At 41.0% G+C, this 25,517-nt stretch overlaps 1 protein-coding gene across 4 annotated transcripts in view; it reads left to right on the top strand.

Annotated features, from left to right (window-relative positions):
* LOC112256328 (pituitary homeobox 2) overlaps window positions 1-25,517 on the top strand; it is a 53,674-nt gene that overhangs the window by 26,389 nt on the left and 1,768 nt on the right. For 2 of the 4 annotated variants that reach the window (XM_024429497.2, XM_024429498.2), the window contains exons 2-3: window positions 19,234-19,302; window positions 24,659-24,861. In XM_024429497.2, the coding sequence (XP_024285265.1) occupies window positions 19,257-19,302; window positions 24,659-24,861 (249 nt within the window). In that variant the 5' untranslated portion in view covers window positions 19,234-19,256. Of the gene's footprint in view, window positions 1-16,472; window positions 16,909-19,233; window positions 19,303-23,267; window positions 23,856-24,658; window positions 24,862-25,517 lie in introns of those variants that run through there. The other 2 variants (XM_024429496.2, XM_024429495.2) reach the window with 2 other exon arrangements.

The raw sequence follows: 25,517 nt of genomic DNA, 5'->3' as shown, positions 1-25,517 counted from the left end.
GTCAACACCACGCCGGCCTTAGTTACCTCCCCACAAAAACTAGCCCTGTGTTTGTGCACATAGTCATCCCCCTGTCACAACACATAGATCCCATGTTGACGCGGAGCCTCCCGCTTCTGTACGAGGAAAGACTACACCTCTTCTTTTTTTCTTTTTTTTTTGCAACAAATCGACGAACAAACCAGGATGGAATTGGAAATGAACAGAGTGTACTTCGCCTGCAAAGAAAACATGTCAAATGTTCTATGTGGTGATTGTGATATGTGTTTGTCTGACTGTTCATAGAATACAGGGTGTACTTCAATGCCGCAAACCACATGGAGCAACCTACTACAATGTAGAGGCGACTGGGGATTTGTAATCAAGCATGACAAGACCACAAACAAAAGTTAATAAAGGGCTTTCATGCCCCATTTACATTGAAACAATCCCTCACTTCTGGGGTTTTAAATTCACAAGGATCTCAGACCGACATTCGGCGGTTAACGCTCAAACTACAAATCAAACTGCTAGGAAGCCATTTAATATGCTCCTTAATGGATTCCAGGAGAGAAGATTGTCTGGCTATCAAATGTGTCTCTGAAACTCATCCCATGTACCTTTTAAAAGTTGACAACAATAAGAGGTTGGAAAGGAGAACATATTAAAGATAAGAGGAATCCATTTCCATTCCATTTCATTTCATTAAAAAGATAGCTAGCGCTCCATGTCCTGGCAACAAGTGATAGCAGAGTGGGAGAATACAATGGGTAGGGAAATAAAGGCAACGGGTAGGAACTAAAACGCATTCCTTGATAATGAGGTTAGTAATGGTACAGGGGGTGACTGGGAGTGGTATAACGGCAGAACATCATCATCCCCCGAACTAGCAGGGTACGGATGACACTCAAATAAAGGCAATGTTGGAGCTACTCATGTAGACACTACTGCAATCTTAGAGACTACACAGACCCAACAAGGGCACTGTGGTGAAACGTTGGTTCAGTCATTCAATGAATAGCTGGTATTATAGTCTGTTGCATTGTTTATGTTCTTATGTTTCACAGAAACTGCAGTATTCATAGCTACAGGAAGTAGTGTGGGAGTGGGGTGCTGCGATTTTTTTTCTTGAACGGCGGGAGAGAGCGGGCGGAAAAATGTTTTTGCCTTGCTGCAGATGGATATATCGGTCCGATAATACAGGCATATTAAACATCATTGCACCGCTTATTTAAAAAATCATGTATTTAACTTCAGGGGGTTCTGCAGCACCCTTGGCACCCCTATTTCCCTTGGCTATGGCAGAATTTAAAAACGTTCAGATACTTTCAGCATTTGCTTCAGTTTCCCTGGAGTTCCAGGACAGTGGGCTTGCACGTGTAGGACTATTCCCTTCATTCCACTTTGCCAGGCAAGCCCAATCAAGCACATCTTTGTATTGAAAAGATTGAACAGGTCATTTGAACCTGGTCCCAGTGCACACAGTCGTAGCACCAGCACACCTTTCTGTAACTCTTGAACAACATTCACCTTGGACTACATGTGCCACAGCTTGGAAATGTACCGGGCTAATGTATTTATGCTAAATCGAATGATGTCTAATAAATCTTAAGCATAATATTATTGAATTAGCAGATGCTATATTATATAGTCTTTTCCTGTTCACTGATCTCAATAGCAGTATGTCAAAGTCCCACATGATATACTTGAGTTTCCTCCATCGCCATCGGTTGTCATCACCTGGTAGCAAGGCATCTGCATAGGGACACAATAAATCATACGTTGGTTAGAAATTTCTGATGGAATTTCCATTTGCGCTGTGTACAATTTTCAAGAATGAAGCTTGACCGTCAATTCCACACCGGGTCCTCTTTCAGCAGTTGCTGTTTGTCAATTAGATTAACGCCAACGTTTTGTGCCATAAGATGATATGTGCTGCCTGCATTTTAGTGGATGCAGATTCACCCCAAGTGCACATTCAGATAGAACTCTCTTAGGCTCTAGAATTAGAGTGACACTCCTTAGAAATACAACCCAGTAATCCATGAAAACCTCCAAATACTCAAAGAGTTGGGATCATCTTAATTAAGTACATCTTAATTGTCCCTTTTTCCAAACCAATATGGAAGATGTGTCTCCACTCTATCATGTCCCCACAAAATTGGGCAAAATTGTTTAACCTAACCAAGCAGAAAGATAGCACACTATCATAACTACGTGAGAAATGCAGTATATTTCAATATGTCATTCATGGTAGGGAGCATTATGATTCAGGTATATGCTTCCATCACTTCTATCACAAATCAAAACACCCCAGTCTGTTACTAGAATGATTTTTCTTAACAATGATTTATACAGCAATGCCTTCCTTCATGGTCAAGTCTTTGGTGACATTTCCTAAGCACTTGACATGTGCCTTCGTTACACACAGATTAGATTTATTTCCCCGTCTGAATGACGCTGGCAGAGTCTCTTGGGAGTGCATGCGGGCGCACGCACGCACACACGCGCACACACACACACACACGCACACACACACACACACACACACACGCACACACACACACATATATATATATATATATAGACACTGAGGGTGTCCCTTCCCTCTCAAATACGAGGATAAATAGTATGCCTGGATGCCCGTGCCATCCCTCATTACCCAGCATTCTAGAGGGCTGCGTGCCTGAGGGTGGAGGGCAATGCGTGGTTGGTGGTGAGGAGGGGGTTGACAGTGATTGATTGAAGTATGATTGATGGCTACAGCTGATCCGCCAGCTCTGTTTTCAATTGTTGTGGGGCTGGCAATTCTCACCTTCTAAAGTGCTTTGAGGGAACTTTGAGCAATGGAGGGAGGGAGGACAGTGGAGTTGACGTGTGGCTGAGGTGAACAGCTGCCACCCTCCCCCAACTATCACTGCCCCTCTCCCTGCTCCTCTCCACTGTTCTGCCCTGCTGTGAGTTGCAAGGCTGTGGCCTCTGCTCTCGAAGCTCAAAGCTCTGGAGTTCTGGAGCCGTGACGGAGTGGGTCAGCAGGAAACTGTTGGTCCTGGGCAGCAGAGCTGGCTGGCGACCTAGTGAGTTCTGCACCCTCCCATTCGTGACCTTCTGATGCGTCGGGCGGAAGGTTCCGGAAGGTTAGGGTCAGGGGTTAAGGAAAATAGGATTTTGAATGGGACTGAATTGTATGTCCCCACAAGGTTAACGGCGCAAGACTGTGTGTGTGTGTGTGTGTGTGTGTGTGTGTGTGTGTGTGTGTGTGTGTGTGTGTGTGTGTGTGTGTGTGTGTGTGTGTGTGTGTGTGTGTGTGTGTGTGTGTGTGTGGTGAGGTAATTGGATGGATATTTAATTGGGTGTCAGGAGAGACTGATACATGCAGCTGTTCCCAATGCAAGTCTTCATTTAATTTGAGGCACACAAAAAAAGGCAGCCATTTTCTATTAGGCTTTCTGGCAAATTCTTCAGAGTGTATTCTTAATCTAGCGCAGTCATTCCTACCATCTCTTTGTCTTCAATATTAGTGATAGTGTTACCGTCCTTCTTGTTGGTCTTCACATTTTGTATGTAATTGTAAATCATTGTAAACGGTAGATCAAGTTCCAAAGCTTCGGCTGTCCCTTTTGTGATGTTTTTCTCTCCACTGTCATGGAGCTGTCATGGAGTCATATACTGTAGGAGATGATCGATTTCCCTTAAAGATCCTAGAAGTTGAGAGGGATTGGCTGCAAAGCCTTGAACCTCTTAACATTGCCCCCTTCAGTGACCTGTCGGTATTTGAACTGCCCTCCAAGTTCAGTCATCAGGAGGCCTGGTGTTGTACCCATGAGCACCAAGGAGGAGGTTAAGGCTGGGATGGTTCGTAGGGGCCAAGCCTTGAACACACTGGAGGATAGTCACTTCTCTCTGCTGGGATCTTTTACCTAGGCCATGTCAACTTCTGTAAGCACACTACGGCACCAGCATCGCACATGAGGTATACAGTGTAAGTCACTTACAGTATGGTGCCACAGTCATTGTTTACAGAGATGATTAACTCTATCCCGAGCTGATATATGGGACGCAAATATAACTGTCCCGAGCTCATTTGTGCAGGAAACTGTGAGGGCACAGTTGAAACAATGTTGCCAGTTCCCTAGCAGGCTGGACCCAGTTGATACAATGTTGCAAATTTGGTATGAAAGCTCAAGACAGACAGCCAGAGAGCGAGGCAGACAGGTGTAGCAGAGAAATTCATGAGATTGAAAGAACCTGAACCAACTATCACTGGTTTAAACCATGACAGGGAGGCGGGGGTGTTAGTTTAATTTGGATGAAATGTATTTTCATATTTAGCACTATAGCAGTACAACATTGCATTTTAAACAAATATGAGAACAGCTAAATTAGAAATACCCCCAAATTTAGATTTTTGTTGCATTTAGGGGAGCTCATTTCTCATTCGGGGGGGCTTAGCACCCACTCCTTTTCACGTATCCCAATTTTTCTTTTTACAGAAAAGGTCCATTTGTCAAAAGGACACATCAATTAATTCCCTTTCCCCCCCCCCCAAAGGTGAAATACAGTGCATATCATAAGTAGTCAACCCCCTGGGATTTCTTCAGATTTTATTGTGTTACAAAGTTGTCTTCAAATGTGTGTTTATAATTACATTTTTTGTCCATAATCTATACAAAATACTTTTTGAATGTAAAAGTGAAACACTAATATATCTTGATTTGATAAGTATTCACCCCCTTCAGTCTATACATGTTAGAAACACCTTTGGCAGTGTTAAGAGCTGTGAGTCTACTTGGGGTAAGTCTCTAAGAGTTTTGTCCATCTGGATTGTATAATATTTGCTCATTATTTTTTTTTAAATTCTTCAAGCTCTGTCAAGTTGGTTGTTGATCATTGTTATACAGCCATTTTCAAGCAGATTTAAGTCAAAACTGTAACTAGGCCACTCAGGAACATTCATTATCTTCTTGGTGAGCAACTGCAGTGTAGATTTATGCCTTATGTTTAAGGTTTAAGGTTATTGTCAGAAAAACTTCCTACTCCCTATCTCCCATCATTGTAACACTTCTACTGGATAATAAGTGCAGTAGAAGTGTTACAATGATGGGAGATAGGGACTGGGAAGTTTTTCAGAAGAAAAAAAAAGAATAGAGCTAACCACAGGCTTTCCACTAGACACTGGGAGACAAGTTCACCTTGTACAAACAATAGTGCGCAAGTATAAACACCATGGGACCATGCAGCCATCATACTGCTCAGGAAGGAGGCTCATTCTGTCTCCTAGAGATGAACGTACTTTGCTGCGAAAAGTGAAAATCAATCCCAGAACAACAGCAAAGTCCCTTGTGAAGATGCTGGAGGAAACAGGTACAAGTATCTATACCCACAGTAAAACGAGTCCTATACTGACATAACCTGAAAGGCCGCTCTGCAAGGAAGAAGCCACTGCTCCAAAACCACCATAAAAAAAAGCCAGAATACAGTTGGCAACTGCACATGGGGACAAAGAATGCACTTTTTGGAGAAATGTCCTCTGGTCTGATGAAACAAAAATAGAACTGTTTGGCCATAATGACCATCGTTATGTTTGGAGGAAAAAGGGGAAGCTTGCAAGCCTAAGAACACCATTCCAACCGTGAAGCACGGGGGTGTCAGCATCATGTTGTGGGGCTGCAGGAGGGACTGGTGCACTTCACAAAATAGATGGCATCATGGGTAGGGAAAATTATGTGGATATATTGAAGCAACATCTCAAGACATCAGTCTTGTTAAAGCTTGGTCGCAAATGGGTCTTCCAAATGTACAATGACCCCAAGCATACTTACAAATTTGTGGCAAAATGGCTTAAGGACAACAAAGTCAAGGTATTGGAGTGGCCATCACAAAGGAATGGGCCAAAATTCACCCAACTTATTGCGAGAAGCTTGTGGAAGGCTACCCAAAACGTTTGACCCAAGATAATCAATTTAAAGTCAATGCTACCAAATACTAATGGAGTGTATGTAATTTTCTGATCCATTGGGAATGTGATCAAAGAAATAAAAGCTGAAGTAAATAATTATCTCTACTATTATTCTGACATTTCACATTCTTAAAAGAGTGGTGATCCTAACTGACCTAAGACAGGGAATTTTTACTATGAATAAATGTCAGAAATTGTGAAAAACTGAGTTTAAATGTATTCGGCTGAGGTGTATGTAAACTTCCGACTTCAACTGTATAATCTCCCTATGAAGGGTATCTTAATGTAAAGTGTGATCTCCAATTATTCAATGGCAGCCTTCTCCATGCACCGCTATCCTTCCATGGCTGAAGAAAAGCATCTCACTATTGATGGTAGAACAGGATAGCGAGGGTCACCAGGTAATTTTAGGTCATTCATTATTCATGCTACAATTACTTCAGGATGATATAACATAACTTTAGGTTCATTTAGGGCAGTCCCTTGGGCAACGTACAGAAACTATGAGTTAGTTTGTCTATGCATTGTCTGGCTTTGGGATTGATTTTCCTAAAGGAAACCACTTGAGCCATATTTATCAGCAATATAACCTCTCCACATTTTGGCCTACAACATCAGGGTAGAGACTTTCATATATTCCTCACTGTAAACTTCAGATAACTTTGTCAAGATAGAAGGTTCTTTCAAAAGGTTCGTCTGGAGTTGAGACTCATTCAAATGGAATGTGATGTAATAATAATACGCGATTCATTGTGATAATCAAATTTATTTTGTGACACGTTTCCTATTAATTACACATAGATGGAAGAGGATGCATAAAGGAGTTCCTTGGGGGGCCACAAATGTCCAAGCCGAAAACGTCTACTCTCTCAGACATGCAAAATGAAGTCATGTGCATAGGGAGGAGGGATGATCTAATTTAAATGATCTATCAAGCAGCTATTATCAGTTATAGAGCAAAGGCTTCAGCCTCGCTTCACCACTCTCTGCTCTCGGGCTTTTTTATCAACTCGGTAACCCCCACTTTGGTAATTAACAATCTCCTCCCTCCCTTCACAAGTCTTCCTGGTCTTTGGCTTCGATTCCTGTGGTGTCTAAGGTACAGGATTTGATATCACAAGTGATAACAATTATCATTCTATTTTTAATGATATGCCATTCGGCAACTATACCCATCTAAAGGACGAAGGAACATCAGAGTGTCTCCTGGAATTACACAACGCTAATGTCTTCAGACATGACTCTGCTTTATTCCTTATGAAACATACTCTACAGGCAGAAGGGGAGGGGTGGGGAGTGAAACAACCTGGAACAAGATTTAACACTTCTAATGACATCAGTCAACAATCTAGGACTTTGCGTTGTGGCCCAATGTGTTTCCTGTTAGCTAAACATTGTTCGTGACAGCCCTGCAATTAATTGTAACGCTAGAAGGGTGGAATGTGCCCAGGGCTCATGTGGCCTTGGCTGACACATCGCCATGCGATAGGATACATAGACCCGTAGACACGGAAAGCAACAAGGTGTCCAGCGGCAGCTTAGCTCAAGTCAATCGGCTGGCTTTCCTTCCAACCAGGGGGTCCAGATGTAACTTTGTACTCAGCCTTCTCTGTCTTAGCACTCGCATCATGTAGAGACCATGGCCACAGAAATGTCCCCATTCGTGACAAAGCTGTTGCTTTGGTGTGGCTTATTTTGGAGGGGACTATTGGGAGATGTATCTGACATGAAATGGGGACGCCATTTTGTTTACGGTTGATTTACTGACTTGTTCAAGCTCTACCAGGAAGGAAGCAAGGGGTGAGAAATATGAAGAGGTGAAGGGATATGCCAATATAGCTCTGGGAAAATGCAGTGCCCTTCCAATGCCTTCCAATGACACAAAACCTAGTCACTGTGTAATGTAATAATCAAAAGTGCGACACAATCTATATTTTAATAATTAGTCTAAACAAAGTTGCGTTGGCGTTTGTAGCGGAAACCCATTATCATAACTTACGATGTGTTTTTGTTTACGTAACTGACCTTGAATGGAAAAGGTGGAGGCAGCGGTCATCAAGGGGAGCATAGAATCAAGTGACCAATGTTCTAGCTGTGTTCATGAACTTCCCATTCTTAACCCCATTGGTATTTCAATAGCAAGTATGTAGACAGGAAAGCATCTCTGGGGGCCATCGTTACTGACACCACCACCTCCTTTAGGCTTTATAGTCCTAACAGGATGACAAAATGGTGTTCGCAGAGGCATCAGGGCTGAAACAAGCTAATGGGGGGTTTACAATGAAACTCTAGTATTGTCCCGTAGCCTCCAAGGCATGCCGAGGTCACGAACCCTGTGGCAAACCAAGGTGTCAGTCAAAACGTGTCCTCAGAAACTTTATTTGTAGCAATATTTACGAGACACACATCTGCCATTAAGTGACGATAATGCCTAAGCTTAGTCTACTACACATTTATTTGTCACAATGTGGCACCTCACATATCAAAGCTGTCCTGTTGGTATTTACTATGCCCTGTGCAGGCTCATAGCAAAATGTAGGAAAATATCCAAGCTGTAACAATGCATTGCACGACATTGGAAAAAAAATGCAAGGAACAGCAATGGGCCTACATGACATTGGATGCTGAACCAAGAAAGAGCAATTGGAAATGGCTTGTTTCCACTCTGATCTAGTTTGATAACCTGAAAATAGACAGGTGGTGGATGCCTATAGTGTTATATTTTACATAACTCACTTGGCTCTCACAGTGTTTGATTAGATACTAGAACGTAATACAGACAGTAGATGCAAAATTGTAATGGTTCAAGGTTAGCACATGAAGAGCTGTACTAAAATTCTGAGCAATTTTAATAAGTTGACCAGGGTGGGCCAGGTTTCCTAGAGCCTTCATTGCGCTAAGTTCATTGTTAGATACCTCTTTAAATGTATTGTTAGCTTCAGAGCTGTTTCCTAATAGAAACATTGTTGCAAGGTCACAAGTTCAATGTTCTTCATGAAGTATAGATTTTGTTTACCTTATCACAGGCAATTCATTCAAAGCCAAACTTCACTCTCTGCTATTATTTAGATCAAACAACATGCAAATACAAAGTATGGGTCAGCAGGCTTGTTTTGAAATCTCATTGGGAGAGGATTTTATTTTTCATTGCGAGTCGTTAGAGTGGTACAGGTTGCCTCGCTGTGCAATCGAGCTCCATTTAGAATGACATGAACAAACAGGATTACCCATAAGTGGTTATACATAGACATGAACATGTTCAAAACGAGAAGCGTTCCAGGGGCAAGTTTGTGTCTTTGGTGAAAAGTCCATTTGATGTGTCAAGGAAAACCTCTCTATCTCTGACATTTATAGAAGCTTTGAAAGCAGCTTCCACACTAGGCGCAACCTCCCTTTAATTTCTCGACGTGTTCTCCACAGCAGATACGCAAGACCTAGTAGATTTAAAGGTAGTGTTTCATTAAAAACCTTTTGAATGGAAGTGATAAACAATAATAGTTAATATCGTGACATTTTACACTTTTAGATAAATCTCCCCAACTGGAGACCCATGACACTTTTGAATATGGACATGAATTAGTGTAATGTGGAAGAGGCTACTTGTGCCCTCAAAAGGTCTAGGCCTCATAGCATAATGACTAACATGTTGGACCAAATTTGCTACAGTATTACTTTTCCACTCTTCTAATTGTAGACAATGGCAATCGTAGAGCTGTTTATAAACATCAAAGGCATACTGGAGCCCCTGTCAAGCATTCAGTATTCACTTCGTTACAACTTGCCCTGTTAGATTTATGCCATTGGGTGATTAACCCTTGTCCCTTTTAAAAAGTAGTCCATACATATTTGGTACAGAGAAGGAACGTTAATCTACTCCTCATTCCACTCTGTTTATGGTGCGGCAGGTAGCCTAGTGCTTAGAGCATTGGGCCAGTAACCAAAAGGTTGCTAGATCAAATCCCTGACCTGACAAAGTAAAACTATGTCATTCTACTCCTGAACAGGGCAGTTAACCAACTTGTTCCTGGTAGGTTGTCATTGTAAATAAGGTTTTGTTCTTAACTGACTTGCCTAGTTAAATAAAGGTTAAACAAAGGTTAAATACATTTGTCTGAGGTATCTAATGGATACTGTATGAGATTCCCATCGTATAATATCATACAGCTCATCTTAGTTACTAAGAGAAAGAAAGAAGTGAAGAAGAAGCACATCAGGTACTAGAACGGCAGTATCTCTAACTCTTCAGATTCCTCTGGGAAAAGGTTTAGAGAAAAAGATCAAAGCCTCTGTTCTTCTTTTTTTCTCTCTTTTCTCCTCTCTTTTACTAGAATTATTCCATTAAAGCAGAATGTGACATAATTACTAAAGATGGTGGTTGTGGAGAGTCTCCTCAGGATTACCAACCTCTCCCCTTTGATGCCCACAGGCGTCCAAATGAGGCAGCAGCCGCAACACAAAGCAAAGCCCTCAATAAGGAACCAGTGCAGATGGCCTGGTAGCCAGCGAGTTCACCAGCAACACAAAGCTATAGTTGGAGAACAAACTATTCTACCTCAAACCAACCCCCATCCAAACAACACAGCGACAACAACACGTCTCAATAAATGATATGTCGTCATTTCAGATACTGAGGTTTGGGGTGATTCCCCATTACATACTCATCCCTAAGTGCAATAAGCAGCTACATGGCTCATGTATATCCCATTATGTTGATATAAAGCATTGCCGGTGGTGGAGAGATTGTGAATACGTTGCACGCTAATCCCCTTTATCCTGCTGTTAGGGCAGGGTAGTTCCTCAGTCTTCCATAATAGTCGTCAATGAGAAGCTTGAGTAAACACAATCAATGGAAAACACTGGGATATGCACCACCGAGATTTCCAAAGTCTCGACCCCCTATTTTGTTTTTTCCCCTCTCCCGGGATTGGCTTAAACACCCCAACCTTTGTGAGTTCGAGGCAAACTCCATCATAAACAGTGTTATTGATATGAGATCGGATATTACAAGTGGACAACGATGATTTGGAAGGTTATCAGTTTGTCAACAATTCTGGATAGTGTTGGGTGATGAAAAACTGTGACTCCCTCTGTCTCTACCTGCTCCTGTCTCCTTGTGTCTTGCTACTCCTGCTCCTTTAGCTTGAGGATTACAATCTCTTCATCCATTATTAATGAAGTTAAACTACTAGTGGCATGCTGAATGTGCTGCATGGGAGATTTGTAGCTAATCCAGCGCAAAACAGCCTCGGTCACATAATGAAGGGGGAAAAAAAGCACAAATGTCAACAGTTTCACACAGGGACTGGATTATAGGCGCCCCTTTCGCTCACTCGCTCTCTCTCACACACACACACACACACAAACAAACACACACACGCGTTTCCCTGACAGTCCGTCACCCATGGATTAGTTTTTCTTCCGTTGACTTGAGGAAAGGGCCACAACGCTACATAGATCTGTGTTGTTCGTCCCATGTTAATATGAACTGTTTTACCATTGTTTCATCACCCCGTCCCCCCATCCCCCCGTCCCCCGTCCCCCGTCCCCTGTAACTATTCCCCAGGTCGTTGCTGTAAATGAGAATGTGTTCTCAGTCAATTTACCTGGTCAAATAAGGGCTAAATGAGTAAATAAATCAATAAATCAATAATACATCAATTGTATTTGTGTCTCACTGACTATCATTTGAATACAGTACTGATGAAATAAAAACATAGCTCATCGACAGATCGACAGAGTCGGAGTGGAGATCATCGCCAAGACGACTCATAATCAACATGGCGGTTATCATGTTTATCAGTGCGGGCCAATGGGGCATCAGGCGGTTCTGATGTTTGGTGGTTCTGTTGTACTGGTTTGTGTACACACATATACAATGTAACACAGGTGAGTAGTACCATGAAAAGGAGACCAATTCTACCCCAATACGGAACATTTAAGATAGATAAAAGGATGCAATCCATTGGTCTTGATTGCAGAACAAGGGTTTGGTCGCAAAAGGGGGTAAAGGCTTTATTGTTATCTATCAGCGTTCTCGATCTACCCTCTCCTCTACTACTGTCGACATTTGTCTTGCCATTATCTCTCTCTCTCTCTCTCTCTCTCTTACGCTCACAGTCTCTCTCTCTGCCGCAGTAGACCAATTAAGGCTAAGCTGATTCCGATTGCGCCCTGCGATCCACCTGGGTACACGGTCAGGGGAGTTATTGTGTAGCTGATCTGTTTTACATGTTATTGATGAGATGGAAGCATCATGGCCATTTTATTACACCAATTTAATTATTGCCCGATTTCCCCTTCGGCAGGTTAGCGGTAGTTCGCCATTGATTCTTCATGGAATTGATCAGTGAACTGCTTGAGCAATTTATTGGTCCCTTTGCATCTGTGATTAAGATCACCATGCTCGAGGCCCGTGTTTTATGTGTCAATCATTATTTTGCTAGACTGAAAATGTTGCACTGTGTTCTATAAGCATGGGTTGACTTGCTAGTGTCTTCTTCGTTGTTCTTTGGAACCTTTGAACTCCCGCCTGACCGATGTCAAGGGGAATCCATACCTGTTAAACCTGACCAGAGATGACATTGGAAGCCATTTGAAGTCCAAAACCACCATGACATCAGTGATGCATTTTCTTTGGGAACTCAAGGCTAGGATAATTACAAGGAAGGTAGTATGGGCAAAACAGCTGAGTACTTTTTAAATATACACTGCATTAGCTTGTAGGCAGGAGGGAGTGCAGGCAACCATGTAAATTATTATATGGGCCAGCTCTATTAAAGTCAAACCACAGACTCGTGTTTAGCTGGACTGAGTAGTAGCCTAGCCTACTGTCGTGCTGGATCTTTCCCCTTTGGGTGTTGTGACACAGCCTGGCTATAATAAGGATCAGGCAGAAAGCCGTTCAACAAGCTCAAGAGCTATCCAAGAGTCATCCTTTTAATTTAGTTAATTTACAGGCGGCTTTTTGTTATTAATGCGTCTTAGAATACTGATGGATACACAAATCGTTTTTTTTTCTGCTGAAGGGGTTGATAGTAGTGTCTCTAATCTATCTTTCTCCCTCTTTCTCTCTCCCTCCCTCTATTTTTCTCTCTCTCCCTTTATCTCTCTCTGTCCCTGCCTCCTTCCCCTCGCTCGAATGTAGCGATGGTCGAGGAGTTACACCCACAATAAAGCTGACTTGAAGTGACTTCCAAGCCATTACTTTCTGTCTAACGTATTAGCAGTACATAAACTGATTTGTTTAAAGATTTGTGGCTTTGAAAGACCAATTTGACTCCAAATTTTATTACATGGCCACAGAGCGCCGGCCAGACATAGCGTTAGGCGACAATCGCTTGTGGTTTTGAGGGCTGATGCAGAAAACAAGCCAGCCCAGTTTCTCAGGCAGACGTACACTCCTGAGTAATCGACTTCACGTCCACATTACCAAAGCCTGCCACTGAAAGAGAGATTTAAAGCTGCAAGATAGATTGATAGTGGACCATATGTTTGTCATCATGCATAGTCTAGTGTTTTTGATTCTTTGGTGTGAGATAGAATGAACATTTTAGAAGTTTATGTCAACCTGGAATGGAATGCATTGACAGTGGAGATCTGATTGGTTTAGGTGAGGGTAGTGGTAGAGGTATTCACTTTGAGAAACATTTGAATAAAGTTCAACTTTGGGGCATTTTCAGTCCAATTTAACTGTACTTTAATTGATTCCTCGTGGTCTACGCTGGACTTGACTTTAATGACTCGAAACTGGGGCAAGAAAAATAATTGGTTATGGCAAACTATTTATCCAACATGTCAGAAGAAAGAAAGTGTTCTCGAAATATACACACTTTGTGTCAGGGGCATAATTTTAATTACACTGTGGAGGGAAATGTGTGATCCAATGCCAAATATGTCAATATCTCAACTCTTCTGATTTTGGTGCAAGAGTTTTTGTAGGCCTATACTAGTACAGATGAATGATAATTGAATAAGTGATAAATGATCTGTAACAAATGTGTGCTATAGACAGTGATCACTCACCCTCTATACCCCCACCCCACTGAACAATCTAGTTATTGGGCTCACACAACAAGGCCTATAGGGAGATAGGTCTGTTCTGCTCTAGTACAACACAGTCAAGGAAGCATTTACTAACATACAGCAAATCGTAAATCATTTAGGAAGATACCAGTTTGATGTAGGCTATAACTAAATCCAACAAAGAAAATAGGATTGTACAAATTTAATTTGCACTGCAATGTTTATTATACCGTATTCACAATTAATAGACTATAATGGACTTGATTAGTGCAGCGATTGCTTGTCAATCCCATATTATTTGACCACTATTTGGTTATATGGCAGCTTTATTAGACATGCATTTAGTGGAATATAAACTGCATGCATATAGGCTACATGAAATGGAGAGCATGTCTACACGTTTCATAGAATAGGCCTGTGCATAAGTAAATCCTTGAAATGTCCAATAGGCCTAGTATTGCTGTCGGCAGCTGAATGTGTGCAAAGTGGTTGATGTCCTCGTTAAGAATCAGAAGAGCGCGCTTGGTCAGGTCACCTCCCTTCTCACATCACAGCCCCATTAGAAATTCTTTCAAGTGTCCTTCTGCGTCGCCAAAGACGACAACAGCGAATCGATAAGTGCTCGAAATGAAAAGAAGCCGCCGGGTTGCCCCCGAGGCAAAAGATTTCATAGCACTAGCAGCAGCCTTTTTTACTGAACTTCAGGCATTCCTATGCACCTTTCTTCGTGAGAAAGAGAAGGCAGGCTCACATCTTTATTCTCCAGATGAAGGTAAGCGTGGTTAGTAGAACAACGTGCCTCTCAAGACGCCACCGTTTTTCCCCCTTCTGATATGACAGGCGGGGTTGGGCTTGCTGTACCAAAGGGATGCATGCCAGGTTGATATTTGATAACAGCGTTGGGGGATTTGAAATCATGCGCGTTCGTTGTACACGGAGATCAAATGTAATCGGTGTGTATAGGTCATCTTCAGATAATTGAGTGACCTGATATTAACATAGGGCGTCACAGACTAGAAAATGTATCTGCTTATCAATTATGCATTACAGGCTTAGTACATACTATTCTACGAATGTGCTCGTAATTTATCTATAGACATGTTTTGGGGCCTATGACTGGACGCAGAAGAAATCAGGGATGCAACTCTCATAAATGAGGCTAATTGATTTCCTGTGTCCATAGATCATATAAACCTCCTCCAATTGCCGATTGCGTTGTTATCACAATTCTCAGACGCCTTAGAACACGCAAATGATAGATAGCATCGGTATAATCATATCTTTACAATATTCCATCAGACATGCACGTCGAATGCATACTTTACCCACAAGGCCTATAGGCCTACATTTTAGGAAAGTGTTTCAAATGTTATGGGTAATGGTATTCTGCGCGCATTACTAAATTAAAAGGACAATGTGGGAAAACAGATATAAGGCCGTTGTCGTGTGCATGTTTTGCTTTAATGCCTCGTTGCAGCGAAATTCCCATGTGGTTGTGTGCATTAATTACTTGTTTAATGGGAGTATGACTAAAAATGTAAAAGAAGGATTAGGCACATGAAATGTAGCCTACGTCCGGTCCGCTTGGCTCACTTAAGATGCGAATAGAAAATCAGTCTGGATCTTACGGATCTATAAAGAGCATTTGCATCCCAGCCAGCTGTTCGCTTCTCCAAAGAATAAAAAATAAGTATATCCCAAAACAAATGTGTCAATTCAAACGCAGGCCTAATATTGCTCACGTTACTCCAAGAATCAGAAATTGTAACGCAAAACGTATTCACTTTGAACTGCCAAATAGTTTGTCAATGTTTTAAATTAACATTGAAGACAATCACAAGGTAATGTGAACACTGACGCTGTAAATCTGTTTCAAATGGCAATTCTTTTTTTATATCATGATATGAACATTCACAATCATCTTATTTGCACCTTTCAACTAAATTATACTTTTATAATGTATTGTTGTGATGCTGGTTAGTAAATCTAATCAATTCATGAATATATAGCGTTTGAGAGTGGTTTCTGGTCAATTTCAACATGTTTAAGGCTCTCTTCCAGCAAATTTCCTGTAGCCTATGTAGGCTGCAAATAAAAGATTAACTTTGAAATAACATTAACTAAAAATAAACATAGGCTTCAAATGCACTAATCTTACCGACGGATAGAAATAGTTATTATTTTTTACGGAAATTTTAGAGTAAAAAATATGTAGATCTATTTGCTTATGCAAGCATATATAGACTGTGAATTCCTTCCATATTCTAGTATCTTAATTAATGTAGGCCTAAAAACAAGAACATACAAATGGTAGGCTGTGTTATGAATGACGTTTTACTCAATTATATTACAATTAGTTTATTCGAGTTTTTATTTCGTTGTTGTTGTAAATGGAGCGTTTCTTAGTTTACACTGTCTTTAACTACACATGCACGTAGACGCAGACGAACACACCCACTGAGGCACACACACACACACACACACACACACACACACACACACTCACCCAGGCACACACCCACGTACTCTGTCAAAGCTCGAGAGAGAGAAAAAAAATGCGCCACTCTTAGGCTGTCTGTCTGGAGAAAAAAGTTGTTGAGGCTGAAGACGATCCAAGGAGAGAGAATGACCTATTGAAATGACAGCGCCTGCTTCGCAAATTCTAAAAGCACTGTAGCTAGATGGTTGTATGCGCTTATATAATACACAATCATACGTGGCATCGCGTTTTGATCAGATAAAAGCGGGAAAGATAAGATATCTATGTAGCGCTGAGACTTTTTCCTTCGGGAGGCGGACAGCAAACTTTAATATTTTGGACCTGGAAGTTCGATGTCTCAGGTTCTTATCTGAAGGGTGATAAGCAGAACCATCGGTGTGGAATTTACCTCTTAACCAGACAAGAATAAAACAAGAAAGGGCGTAAAGCGCTGGTGTCTCCAACTACGGTAAGTGCGAAAGGCCACTCTTTGCGGAGAGTTAATGCAAGTGAAGGAATTCGTTCCACCTCGGGTTAGCCTTTTTGGCGTAATCTGTGAAAGTCTGATGTGAATTTCATCAGCACCGCAGTAAGATAAAGGGACATGATAAGTGAGTTCGTGGCAGGTTTCACCTTGTAAATCCGCTTGATGATAATGATGTAACGTTAGCACTGAATGGAACATGGAATGGATTTGACTTCATGGTCTCGCGCCTCAAATTAATGCCGAAATATATGGTTATTCATTTTCATAATACAGACAGGCTGTTGAATTCGTGCTGTTGAAGTGAACGGTGCAACCTTAAGAAATAAAGAATGTATTAATAAAGATTATTGTTGACTATCATTCAACAATTTGTTGTGGTCTACTGGACAGATTACATATTAATTGCGTTGCGGATATTGCTATGATTGAACTCTAAATCTCAAACTGGATCAGATTTCAATAAAAAAATATTATGGGCTATTTATATTATCTTTCCATGTCTATTATAGTAGGCTAATAGTCCTAAAAATGATTGTTTACTTCCTTTTTTTATTTTGCATGTATCCTTTACACAAATAAAAGGTACGATAATAATGACATACCCAAATACGGATCATTTAGGCTCACAACTATGAATAATTAAACACTCATGGTATCACAATACACCACTTTAAATTGACCTATTATTATTATTATTATGCTTTCCTTGATGGTGGTAGTGTTAGTCTATGATGGTAGTATTAGGCCTAATAGAGGCAGGAGCAATGTGCCTAGTATTAGTAAAGTGTTTGCCTTAACGAGAAACAGTACATAGTCATTTATATTATTTGTAATGGTGGAGCTCAAATGTGCACTAACTAAGCATGCAAGTTCAATTGGAATTAGTAGAATATCAACTTCTACAACCAGGTAACTAGACCCCCTGATCGTGTATTATATGGCTATTTGAATTATTACTCGGTTATTACGTTGTAATTTATTTGGAAGTAAAATTAATCGAATGAATAGTATCAATCAATTCTAAAATGTCTCACATACAAGTCTATGAGCGTACAAGGCTATTGCTGCTTTTTAGGGCACTGTCGTTTTATTCAGGCAAAAAAAAAATGTACAGGAAATTCCAAATTTCAGGTGAATATTATTTTGATTTTCGAAATGTACATTTCTCAATTTTTTGTCACTTAGTGGACACTCTTGTCCAGAGCAATTTACAGGAGCAATTAGCTTAGGTTAAGTGCCTTGCTCAAGGGCACATCGACTTTTTCACCTAGACCTTTCGGTTACTGGCCAAAGGCTCTTACCTGCTAGGCCACCTGCCGCATATTTCTATGTGAGACTTCTTGGAAATGGCTATTCCCTGTCAATGCCATTTCCAAACCCAATGTAATGGATCAGGGGCGAGGGGGAGCCCCCTGAAATATTGAATGAAAGCTCATTACTGCCGCTGATTAGATGACATGAGGGATTTGCAGTAACCTTACAACCTGACACCCCATCTTTCATTTTACTTCGAAATACACAAGAACCTGCTCCACTCAAACCAGGGTTCTCCAGGTACACACCGTGTAAAACTTAACCTCCAGTGTCTAACCCTTTTGAATAAAATCACAGATGTAGACTATGTAGCAGGTGAGGCGAGTAGGAGTTCTGTGTGGCGCTGGCGGGTCCAAAGTGAAAGAGAATGAATGGGGGAAAACGGTTAACAGCATGATTGCATGCAAATTTCCCATCTTAAATTATCATAAGCAAACAGTCGGGAAGCCTGGCCTAATAAAATCCCATCTGTGTTACTTCATATCGAGTTAGTATAGAGCTGCGATAATGAATTTTTTAATATCCCACCGACAGACATCTCAATCAGACACTAATCCCGTGATTTTACTGCGGAATCACTCAACTTCCAGTGCCCCAAACTGCTGCATGCCGCCGGAACAATTTACACCAACCCCCCGTCACAGAGCACCCAGTAAACCGTTGCATTGCTTTTCTGTAGGAACTGCATTTAAAGAGCTCCTTGTGTTATAGGGTTCAAAACCAATGATCAGTAGGCCTATTCAAATGCTCGACATTTGACAAAACTTGAGGAAAATAGCGGAGTGCTTATAGGCCTTATCAACAATGATACAGGTAGGACAATTGTGTTACAATTGAAAACATACAGGTGTGACAATTGTGTTTGACCCTATACTGTAATGTCTTGATTGTACATTAAGAAAAATGTTGTGATTTTGAGCACACGGGGTTGTGTGTATTCGATGCAACCGGTTCAGCATGATCATACTAAATCCAGTATCTTTTCTTTTCCAGAAGCGGTTCCCCTAATTGCGATAATGGACTCCCACTGCCGCAAGCTTGCGTCAACTTGTGGACAAATAGGTGAGCATATATGTGTAACTACTGTGCCACAACACTTCAATGGGAAATTCTTCAAACTTCGCCCACTGCAGAAAACAGATGCTGAGATTATAACAGCATCATTTCATGTTTTGGTTCCTTTGCATATCAGAAAATAAGATTAATTTTCGTTCCTAAAATGTCATAGATCTGTCTAGGCCAGCGTTTCCCAAAATCGGTCCTCGGGACCCCAAAGGCTGCACGTTTTATTTTATTTTTTTGCACTAGCACTACACAGTGGATTCAAATAATCAACTAATCTCGAGGACCGAGTTTGGGAAACGCTCGTCTAGGCCTATGTAGGTGTATCACCAGTCCAGTTCTTTTGAGGAAAAGTGTTTTTTATACTGTCTTAGATTGCCACCTGGTGGCCGGGTATTGATGTGCAGTGGTGCGCCACTGGGAAAGAGAGTAGGGAAAGACCTACGCATATATTCTATCTTCATTGCACCCAGCTTTCGTTAAGCTGCCAAGGGTTACAGACAACACGCGGCAATATATATGGACTACTTTTTTGTTGTTGTCATGTTGTCCTCTTCATTTGAAGTAGGGCCTACCAAGAAGTCCAATACCCCACGTTTGGCCTATGAATAAAATGCTTTTTAATAATTATATTTCCTCAAATATAAGGCACTCTTATTTTCTAAGGGACTACCATTAAAAAGTGTCATAGTGTAATTTATATTGCAACTCGTGTGGCTATCAATGCATCTTGCATCAAGTTGTGGGTCATATCAGTTATGTCAAAATATGATGACGCATTTAAATCCATACACAGCCATATTCACATAAACGACAGTCACATAGGCTACATTGCATATAACGAAAAATACAGTGTATTTCGTCTGGGTCAAGTCTGTAAGGTTGGAGTGGATTTCATTTATTGTGTAATTAGGGAATAACATAAAACGAATCTTGTTGAAGTGCTAAACGAATTGCCAGTTTGGCAACTCTTAATTTAGCTCATTTTATTTTCATTCATGATGTATTGGATCTTAATCAAGTGGCAAAGCAGGCATCAGCCCGTGGGGCTAATTTTCCCCATGGCAACAACTTGAGCAAGGACGGCGTTGTGATCCCTCATTGATGAACAACAATAAGACAAATAGAAACACATAATTATATGAGGTAATGCAAAGACGAGCCAACGAGGCTTGCACATGTAGGCACCGGAGTGAAGAGACACTCGAGCCACCTGATTATTGGCGATCCCTTTCAACTGTTTTACAACTGCCTTAATATATTCAGGTCTTGTCAGATTGACTCCAGGGAAAACTAAATGTATAATGAAAGCTTATTCGTGAGGAGGAATATACTAATGGAGGAATCTGATGTCCCCTTAATCCTATGTAAAAAGCCTGGTCGTCTCCCTTATATTGACTGAATTGCTAATTAATGGCCCTCTATGGCGTATCGCGCGCGATAATCCACAGAAGAGAGATAACGCATTCTGAAGGTAAAAATGAAGAGGAAACCGATAATCCACTGCAAATCTAGTATTACTTTCAGCAAAATAATTGAGCAATCAAAATTTCTTGGCTTGCAGAGCCTACAGAAAAATGTAGTCTTCAATGCCATTTAAATGTTTTTATTTTTATAGTATATTGTTATTATTATTATTATTATTATTATTATTATTAGTAGTAGTAGTAGAAGTAGTAGTATTAGTAGTATTAGTAGTGGTGGTAGTAGTATCATTTAAACAATCTGTAATTCAGGGTAATATCCAGATACTGGGTGCATAAACGTTGTTTCTACGTAAGTTGAACCAACGCGGAATAGATGTTGACTTCTGTGCCCAATGGGAATTTTAATAGTTAAATTGTTCACAAAATCCTTGCTAACACGCAGAATGCAGGTTATTGCTTAATAAGGCCCGAGGCTACATCATCATTCAAATAAAATGAGTTTACCACTTGTAGATCACAACGTATAACACCCTAGCGAATTGCATTGCACCAAATGACCTGTGATAGACCCAACCTCTGACCGAATCATATGAGGGGGATTTAAACAAATAAAATCCACCTGATATGCCTGACTCGGGCCCAGGAAAAGACAGGCGTGAGAATACTCACCTAAACTGAATAAATACATGATGTAAGGAAGACATGCAGGCTAAATTCACATCTTCATTCAAGGACTGCATATATTATTGTCCAGCTGTGTACAGTGGGGTGGCTAAACACACAGCGCAGGGTTATTCTTTATAACTCTATAGGGAGGATGGAGGCATAACCATACCCGTGGTTTTGACAGCTCTCTCTCCCTCGCTCCATGGTCCGCGCGCGGCTCTCCCACAAGAGTGCAAATGAGGTGTATATCAAGGGCTTTCACGGGATTAGCCCAATAATGTATTAGCAGCGCCCATATCCTGATATCCACGAGATTGGGAAGAAAAGATGCGTGATGTCTATATATTATGCAGTTTACATTCAGATTAAAGACAAAGTATGCATGAAATAATTAGAATACATTTTTTGTAGTTATGAAGAAAGTTATTTGTATTAGTAGTATTGCTATTAACAGTGCATTCAACGGACTATAATACGTTTAATCTATTATATGATATGTGGAGGCTGACAATCAAATCATTTTCTATCATGTTACATATTCATTTAATTTTTATTCCATGGACATTTGAATGCTGTTTGCATTTACAGTATTAACGCACATGCCTAAGGGGAAGAATACTAGTCCCATGTCAACTACTGTCAAACGCCTGCATAGAGAATATTCCCCATGCATACGGCCATTTATCTGCAATGGGAAATCAGCTCGAAGTCATTAAAAGTCCTTATTCCAAATTATTAGGCAAATTAGAATTTTATTAGATTAAAAAGCACTACAAGTCGACTTCCTGAGAACAGCTGAAAGGTCTAAGCGCACAGGATACCCAGCTAAGCACCGAGATAAAAATGAGTAATTTCGAGGAAATCGAATGACCTAAACCGGTGTTTCCCAAAACTCGGTCCTGGGGACCCGAATCGGTGCAATTTTGTTTGCCCTAGCTCTACACAGCTGATTCAAACAACCAAAGCTTAATGATGAGTTGAGTTTTTGAATCAGCTGTGTAGTGCTAGGGCAAAAAACATAACGTGCACCCCTTGGGGTCCCCAGGACCGACTTTTGGAAACCAAGGCCCTTGCATTTTTGCCCAATTGTTTGGTGACTAATAAGGTTGAATGTGTGACTAGATTGTGTCACTTGACTTCTGATACGATTGATTTGTCTGGTCATCATTTATCTGTTATGCTCGAAATGGCCAACAACTTGAAAAATGTCAACATCCGTTCTGTGAACTATCGGGGTCAGCGCATCCTGGTTTCCCCATCATATAAATATAGCCTTGCTCTTTTGCGCATTGCTCGGAGATGACTGTTTATGAAAGGTCAGTTCATCAGGTGATCTCTGTTGCATGGTTTCTTCAATGGGGAGAACATAAGATTAGCAAGAACACAATAAATAGGCTAGACAATTTTGACCAAATAAATGCATCATGACCCCCTGTTGGTATGACTTGAATGTTAGATGCAATTTCCCTAGTTGGGTATGTTTTCCATTAAAATCCTCGTGTAAATGTCTGAGAGTAGAATGCACACGACGCGAGTGACGTGCGTTTCAATACTGGTGTTTTATAACGGTGTACTATAGACTTTTCATTGAAAGAAGGAAGACTGTATATGTTTTTTATCTTGGGGGTCTGCAGAATGGGCATTCGGTGCATCGTCGGTACACTACCCCATGCGTCCCGTCTCTCTTGACATGGTTTTATTTGGAAGAAAAATAAGCTATGTACCCCGCATGAACACATTGGCAGACGTATTTTATTTCCCCGTGCGCGGGTTGGCTGGGCAAACCTTCATGTCCACATTGACGGCCTGTCAGAAAATGGGAGTGCTCTCGGTGACGTCAAAGGCATAGGAGAGAGGCACAGTGGTACAGCCAGGGCGCAGCGAACAGCTGAAATGAAGAGCGAGCGGCGTAGTGTGTGTATGCCTCTGGATCTAATATCACCTACCTGTCCTTGTCACTCTGATTCTCCGCGCAGCAAGCAGTATCAGCCCGATTTATCTATTTGCCCCTGCTTCAATCAAAACGCTGTGGGTTTTTTTCTCCGACGCGAATTATGCTTGGGTTTCTTCTAAATAGATTTTAAGCAATTCAAACAAAGGTGTTTGTTTTTTTGTTTTACTTTAATTTGCAAGGGAGAAGCGTTGATATAAATCTTGACACCACTGATTCCCACTTTCTCCTATCCGTCGGACGTCTCTCTTTTTTTTGCTTGCACTGAGAGAACTTAATCCGCCTCTGACAGTGAGTCGTGCGCTTTCCTATCCATATGAACTCTATGAAGGATCCATTGAATTTAGACCATCACCACCACCACCACCAAACCGGGACTAAACTCTCTTCCACGCAACACAAGGCACTAGCAATGGCCTCTAGTCTGCAGCCGTTGCAACGGTCTGTGGACTCCAAACACCGGTTAGAGGTACACACAGTATCGGACACCTCCAGTCCAGAGTCCGTAGGTAAGAATCATTCCGTGGTGCATACTGTCAGCACATGACTTTGAGTGGAGGGGGTGGTCGTTTTTTTTGTTGATAAAGAACAAAAGATGGCTCCCTTACAGCCCCTCTCCACAAAGGCATTTTGAGACCGAGGAAGATGTTATTTTACGAATGCAAATAGTCATTGGACATATAAGACTGACAGAGGGTCACTTTGTTTGACTATGCAGATATTCGGATTGTGATTGTGCCAGTAATTGGTTTATTTGTGTTATAAGTTTCACCGAACTTGACGCTCTCATTACTCACATAACCTTTGACTCTGGTGATGTTCTATTTTTGTTGTGATCATGTTTAATGTCTTTACGCATACCTTTATACGTGTAATACTTTTAAAATGTGAAATGTAAGCCTTTATTCGATGAAAGACAAAACAGATAAACGTTTTAAATGACAATTTGTACAGTATTACCATTGGCACATTGTGCAAATAAAACAAAACAATCAATGTCCCACTGACATTGTTTTGGAGTCACGTTTTATATGACCTTTTTGTAATGTATCTGCATAAACATTCCAAAATAAGGAATCGTAACATTATGAGTATTAATAGCATAAGAGTAACTGTTGGTTAAGGGCTTGTAGAGTAAACATTTCAGGGTTGTAGTATTCAGCGCATGTGACAAATAAAGTTTGATTCGATTTTTGATTCAAAGGATTTAAAATGGGTTCAAGTTTCACCAGGATGATATCACCGAGGATACTTCACTGCCTGTGACTGACCCGACCACAATATATGATGTATTTGTTTACTCTCTCCACAGAGAAAGACTCAAAGGGTCAGAGCAAAAATGACGACTCTTCAGACGACCCTTCTAAAAAGAAGCGACAGCGCCGACAGAGGACTCACTTTACCAGCCAGCAGCTTCAGGAACTGGAGGCCACGTTCCAGCGGAATCGCTATCCGGACATGTCTACAAGAGAGGAGATAGCCGTGTGGACCAACCTCACCGAGGCCCGTGTCCGGGTAAGGCCCCTGGGAATAAACCAACACTATTTATGTGCATCATTTCGGGTGATTTGTGCCACTCATATTGAGTGGAGGCAAGGACGTCAATTATTACACAAGCATAACGTTAATTGCGCGCGGCCAGAACATGTTTTCTTGGGACATAATAGGTTGCCTAAAGCAAATACTCAAACTGGTTATTCTTTAAAATTATATGACTCAATTAACAAATCACAAAACACCAAACATTAGATGGCTAAGCCTATAATTTATTGTTATTTAGAAAAAGTCAAATGATAGGCCACCCACTTTACACATATGTTTTACTGTAAAATAGTACGATTTTACTGTCAATATCAATGAAGTGGATACGATGGAAATGGTTGAAATATAACAATGTCACACATTTACTATATTTACGAATAACATCACAGTATTGTTAGATATCTAACATTGCCGATAACGAGGACAAGCACGGTTGTTTATTAGTTGTAGAAAAGAAATAATAACTACAGGCTAAACTGTTAGCGGTTAGGATTGACATTAGCCCCAGACAGACACCAATCGTGTTACTACGTTCATGTGAAAGAGGTGCAAAGCTTGTATTTGGTGTTTGTCACTCTCGTGATGTATAAATAAGGTCACTGACGTGTTTGTCTTTGCCTATGGAAGAA

This window comes from Oncorhynchus tshawytscha, linkage group LG08 (genome assembly GCF_018296145.1).
Source record: "Oncorhynchus tshawytscha isolate Ot180627B linkage group LG08, Otsh_v2.0, whole genome shotgun sequence".
In the NCBI taxonomy this organism is placed as follows: Eukaryota; Metazoa; Chordata; class Actinopteri; order Salmoniformes; family Salmonidae; genus Oncorhynchus; species Oncorhynchus tshawytscha.
This window is presented reverse-complemented; position numbering and strand designations above follow the sequence as displayed.